The sequence below is a fragment of the Chrysochloris asiatica genome, unplaced genomic scaffold, assembly GCF_000296735.1.
Source record: "Chrysochloris asiatica unplaced genomic scaffold, ChrAsi1.0 scaffold00065, whole genome shotgun sequence".
Lineage (NCBI taxonomy): Eukaryota > Metazoa > Chordata > Mammalia > Afrosoricida > Chrysochloridae > Chrysochloris > Chrysochloris asiatica.
In genome coordinates this window covers 5,466,107-5,472,594 of record NW_006408583.1, presented here as the reverse complement: position 1 = coordinate 5,472,594, position 6,488 = coordinate 5,466,107, and the positions used below count along the sequence as shown (strand labels likewise).

Genomic DNA, 6,488 nt, shown 5'->3' with positions numbered 1-6,488 from the left:
ATATAACCACCACCTCCACCATAGTATGCATTAGAGTCCTGGTGTGGCACTGTAGGATAAAGCACTGGCCTGCAAGGTTGATTTGAACCACAAGGTACATGGTTCAAACTCACCTGCTGCTCATTGGAAACCCTATACAGGGTCCCTGAGTCGGAACTGACATGACAGCACTTACCAACAACATAGTATGAATTTATGTGTTTCAGCATTAGTCTACCTGGCGAAACTAAGAGCTGTTGAGCATTTTTAGTTCATCTATCAGTCATGGCATATGAGTGCTGTCGTCATTAATAATGACTGGTATGCCAAGGGTTTCTAGAGTACTGTACTTTATTTCCATTATTGTCTTTGGATATGAGTTACTTCAATATCATTTGAGGAAGAAATGAAACTATTTTGAATAGCTTTTTAAGACTAATAAGTATTCTCTTTTTTGTTACAGAAATCTTGCTTATATGTAAGGAAAACAAAATGTCAGATGATATCAGGAAAAGGTTTGAATTTCCAAATTCCCTTGTTCAATCACAGGTAATTTTATCCATCTATCTGTCTGTCTATCTGTCTATTTTGCTGCTTGGCAACAAATGAAACTTTAAGGCAGGTTGTTCATTGAACTTTATTTTTTAACATGAAATATTTTATTCTTCAGCACATAGAAATTGATGTTGCTTTATTAAACAACTTTTATATGAGTTAATTTAAAATACTATATTTGATGTTGTTGTTAAGTAGTAAATATTTGAAACTGATTAATTTCATTAACCTCAATTTATATTATACTTTCCTTCCTAGAATTTATGAAACCTTGATTAGCTAAGAGGCTTCTGAGTGTATATATTTATATATATGTATTTTTATATATTTTGAGTGCATTTTTTTTCTCTGTAATTAATTTTGGAGAATAGAGGCAAATACTTACAAATTCACACAGTATGAAGGATTAGTATTTTAAAAGGTGTGGCACTGGAGGATAAACACTGGATTGCTAACCATAGGTTCAGTTGTTCAAACCCACCAGCACATCCTTGGAAGCCTTTCTGTACAGGTATGCTATGAGTTGGAACCGACTCTGCAGCACTTAACAACATCAACAGCATTAAAACCCTGTATTACTTTTTTTTGCCCGTCTAGAGACTTTTATTTAGGGTGAGAAAGAGGAAGGTGACCTCTGCCGGGGAGAGAGAAGGCAGGAGGCAGAAGAGAGAAGAGAAGAGAAGAGAAGAGGGCAGAAAGAAGAGAGAGCAGAAAGAAGAGCTGTATTACTATTAAGACAAATAGATTTTTATAATAATGACAATCAATAAGATATTCTGTATTAAAAATTTTTAAATTTATAATTAACTAAGGAGTCTTGGTATGGCACAGTAGGATGAGCACATACAAGGTTGGCAGTTGAAAGCTATCAGCCATTTTTTGGAAACCCTGCACAGGGTTGCTATGAATTGGAAATGTCTTGATGGCACTTAACAACAGCAACGTACTTACTAAGGCAGGAAATTATGATAATATATTTGGAGAGATGTTATCTCTAAATATTTGTAATCTTCAATAGTTAATGTTGAAACTAAGATGGTTTCCTAGTTGTTGCTGTGTTGTTAAGTGCTGTCGAGTAGATTCCGACTCATAGTGACCCTGTATAGGATTTCTGAGGAGCGGCTGGTGAATTTGAACTGCTGACTTTGCAGTTGAAACCAGCCTTGAGGTTGAATGCTTATCTTGTGGTGTCCCACCAGGACTTCCTATTTAGCCCTCAATTAATTAGAAGCATTCTGGTTAATCAAGGTATTATAGTAGCTTATTATCTTCTCTTGTGAGAGTTAATCTGAGGAGCCAGAAGAAACCTGACTGGAGACTTAAGGACATGCAGCATCTTGGATACTTTCCACAGTTGACGCTGGAGATACCTGCTGTGGGAATTGACTTAGCTGGGTAGTGGGGAACCCTTCCATGAGGAGTAGAACACTCCTTATGCAAGATTCCCTTCTACCTGACTGGGTTGGAGCCGTATCCTACAATGTGCAGCGCAGGTGCTTACCCTGAAGAAGATGACAACTTGAAGGATCCTGCCCACAGTTTTTGTGTTCCTATGCATGAAATCCCTTCATTAGCAGAGAGGTTCAGGAGATATCCATGTGTGTGACTGTGAGATAAGTGAACACAGTGTACGTTTTGATGGTAAAAGATGTCCAGTTTAGATTATTCCCTTATGGAAAATTTAAGATGCAATCAAGCTGATTTATCATTGGATTTTGTATTTTATAATCAATTGAGGCTATATTTTCTGATGTTAGGAGAATAAATTGAAAAATAAATGAAATAAATTGAACCTGATGGAGGATGTGGGATGTGTATCATCAAGCTTTTATTCCTTTAGCGCTTTTTCTAAATATGAACTATAGCTTTATTTCCCTATTGCTTCAGATTAATTTTATGAGGTTTTTATGACTATACTCTGTCCTCTGTGAATACTTCTTATTGTTCACTTGTAACTGCTGCTCATTGTAGCACCATATTTCCTTGATTTATACAAATTTATTTTTCACATTTTAACTTCTTTGAAATTAGGTTGCATCTTATAGTTGATGACAGCAGCTGTGATACAGTTGGTAGTACCTGTATCTGTGCCAACTTGGCCTTGATTTTCTAAATGAGCCTAAAAGAGTTCTTTCAATAATATAAAACAAATAGTTTCAATTATAAGAAGCGTTGACTATAATAGATGAATTGGCAGCCCCTTTTTGTCTCTTAATGGTACATAAAAATAATGATGTACAAAAACAAAAAATGGAAGGCAAGTTATATTCAATGAAATATGGTGTATTTTGTTAACAGGTACCCAGACTTCTCAAGCCTTGTTACTAGCCCTTTTACCAGGAGATACAAGCCAGTAAATTTAGCTAAGTAGTCATGGAAATGGGTAGCTTGTATTATCAGACTGAGCTCATCAACATGAAGGGCATAAGTCAGTTTTACCATGGGAAATACAAAAAGAAAAGTAGAAGCAATGGTGGTGTGTTTGTAGTTGTGCTTTTTGAGAGACTTTGCAAGAAGTCCTGGTGGTATTGTAGGATAAATACTGAACTGCTAACCACAGGATTCAGACCCATCAGCCACTCCACAGGAGAAAGAGAAGGCTTCCTGCTCATCTCTGAAAGAAGAGATTTGCAGCCTAAGAAATGCTATACACGTTGCTGTGAGTTGGAATTGACTCAGTGGCAATGAAAGTTTTAAGTTGAGAGAGACTTTGCAAGATTGACATCTATTTACAGATAAACATTGATCCCAAGTGCAGGACAGGTAGTTCTGTAACAGACACGTGTTTTCCCAACCTAGTGTGGCACTGTAGGATAATGTGCTAGACTGTAAGGTCAGCTTGAGCCTCAAGGTAGGCAGTTCAAACCCACCAGCCGTTCCTCATGAATCCGATATGGAGTTGCTGTAACTTGGAACTGATTCGGTAGCACTCAGCAACAACAACAATAAAATACTCAGAATGACTGTCATTGTTGCTAGTCTTCGGGCTTTAAGATAGCAAAACTGAGCGGAGTTGAAGAACTAAGAGAAAGAAATTGAAGTCAATAGTAGATAAATCAAAAGAGGGTAAGTAAAAAAGTATTGCTACTAAGTTCCAGTCCATATGTTCATGACTTTATTCCAAACAAATCATATTTAAATATGTGTCTAGGATCAGTGGATGGCTACAGGCAAGTTCTGTAAGTAATACACTTGTTTCAGTGTCATTTGTGCATCTTCAAAGAAAGGTGTAATTAAAAGAAATCTGCTAGGCCAGTTAGATTCAAGGCAGAGACGTCAGTTCAGAAGGTTATAGGAGCTATTTTCTGGGACATCAAATCTATTGTCTTGATAGATTTTCTCAAAGGACACAGGACATTCACGTGGGCTTATGAGGGGACTTCAAAAAGTTTTGGAAGAATTCCATTATCTTTTTATTGTTCGTGAACTTTTTGAAACTCTCTCATATTGTACAGAAGTTTTAAGAAAATTAAAAAGCTGCATTGGTGAGAAAAAGGCCAGCAAGTTGCACTGTGGAATTCTTTTCACGTACCTGCTCCTTTTTGGAAGGCAGCAAGGTGGTCCTAAGAGAATTTCATTGGGAAGCCATGCTCCAGCCATCCAACAGCCCTGATCTTGCCCTTGCAGGCTTCTTTTTGTTTCCTAAACCCAAAGACAATTGAAAAGGAACATGATTTGAGTCCCTTGAGAATGCCTAAATGGCTCTTTTGATGTGGTATCAATGGAAGAGTCCAGAATTCTTCAGGGAATTGTTAAAGACGGAAATGCCTCCTTTACAAGTGTGCAACCCCAAATGGAGGATGAGTTGCGAAACAAGCGATTCACATTTTAATATATCTGTTTAATGCAAGTCATTTTGACATATCCTCATATTTGTATATTAATGTAGTCAGTGCTCCTATTAAGGGTATTGAGTCTAATTTTGGACTCTTTGACAGCATATGGGGAAACTTTGGAGAGAAAATTTAGAGGATGAAAGCTGTATTAAATAACTGACCCGCTGGAAAAATAATAAAGAAATTAAAATCATAGAGCTTGAAAGAGGGAGAAGTCAGATCTCTGTGAAGTTCCCCATCTTCATTCAGAGCAGGATGAAACAGGATGGATTTCGATTCGATGCAAAGTCGATTTTCAAACTCAGTGTCTGATTAGTCTCATGGTTTAATGTATTAAGTTACCTCGAGTTATTGTCTAATACCAAGTGACAACAATTTGAGTGAAACATGTGGCAATTTTCTTAACATTTATGAACTGAAGTTTATTTATTTGTATCCTGGGAAAATAATGCCTACCTTGAGAGTTCTTATGAAGTTTGTAAATTATGCATGTGGAGTAACAAATTCAATGCCTGCTACCTAGTACATATTCAGTTAATGGGAATTTTGTTTGTTGCCAATTCACTGTCTAGCAAACTCATATGAACTAATATTGATACTATTGTTAAGTGCTGTTGAGTCGGTTCCAGTTCAGTGATGCTGTGTAGGGTTTTCAAGGGTGTAAATCTTTATAAAAACAGAAAATCTCATTTTTTGTCTTGTTGAGTGGCTGGTGGATTTGAACCACTATTCTGAAGTTAACAGACCAATGCATAACCCACCAAATTCCAATATTGCCTTAAAAAGCACATTTGGGGAGAACTTTGGAGTGTATGTATTCATTAATTTTGTTTGTTTTCTAGGCTGTGGGCCATCTGATTGCTGCAGTCCTAAAGGAAAGTGGTTGTTCAGAAAAGATCCAGCAGTTCACAAACCAGGTCTGTGTTTAATTGTGCTTTAGTTCTACTTGGACACTGTGTTTCTAAAAGCTTCTCTTACTTTCCTTCTCTTACATATGCACTTGTCTTACTTTCCTAAACTGTGGTGACAATTTAGGGCACAACCAAAATGAATTTAAGCTGTGAAAAGTTCATTGCTTTTTTTTTGTGTGTGTGTGTCATCTTTTTATTCCGTAGAATTATTTAAAATTTTTAAATCTGTTTTTAACAGTTTTCATGAATGAGATACGAAAAGGAGCAAAGAGGGAGAATTCTTGAGATTCATTTCGACATTATGCACAACAGAACGAAACACTGCCTGGTCCTGTGCCATCCTCACAGTTGTTGTTAAGCTTGAGTACATTGCTACTGTCACTATGTCAGTCCATCTTGTTAGGGGTCTTCCTCTTTTTACTGACCCTCCACTTTACCTAGCATTATGTCTGTCTCCAGAGACTTTTCTCTCCTCATAATATATCTGAAGTATGAGAGACCAAGTTTGGCCGTCATGGCTATATGTCTTCCGATACAGATTTGTTTGTCCTAGCAGTCCACAGTGCTTTTAATATTCTTCTCCAACACAGTTCTTCTGTGGTCTTCCTTAGTCACTGCTCAACTTTGACATAACATATGGAACTATTGAGAAAACCGTGGCTTGGATCAGGTGCAACTTAGTTCACAAATTGACATCTTTGCCCTTGAACACTTTAAAGAGGTCTTGTGCAACAGATTTGCCCAATGCAGTATGTCCTTTGATTTCTTGACTGCTGCATCCATGTGTGTTGATAGTAAATCTAAGCAAAATGAAGTCTTTGATAACTTCCATCTTTTCTCTGTTTATCATGTTACTTACTTGTCTAGTGGTAAGGATTTTTGTTTTATTTACACTGAATGCAATCCGTACCAAAGGCTGTGGTCTTTGTTCTTCATTAGTAAGTATTTGAAATCCTCTTCACTTTCAACAAGCAAGGTTGTATCATCTACATATTGCAGGTTGTTAAGGAGTCTTCCTCCAAACCTGATACCACGTTTTTCTTCATATAATCCATCTTCTTGATTTATTTGCTCAGCATACAGATTGAATACTTATGGTGAGAGAACCCTCGCACACACATTTCCTAATTTTAAACCATTCAGTGTTTCTTTGTTCTGTTTGAACAACTGCGTTTTGATCTATGTCAGGTTCCTTATGAGCACAATT

The 6,488-nt window shown here is 36.9% G+C and overlaps 1 protein-coding gene across 1 annotated transcript in view; it reads left to right on the top strand.

Annotated features, from left to right (window-relative positions):
- The first annotated feature begins 471 nt into the window (after positions 1-471).
- The window catches only part of FOCAD (focadhesin), a 354,257-nt gene continuing 348,240 nt past the window's right edge, over positions 472-6,488 (top strand). The window contains exons 1-2 of the mRNA XM_006864465.1: positions 472-528; positions 5,213-5,287. Coding sequence (XP_006864527.1) covers positions 472-528; positions 5,213-5,287 — 132 coding nt within the window. The remainder of the gene's footprint in view (positions 529-5,212; positions 5,288-6,488) is intronic.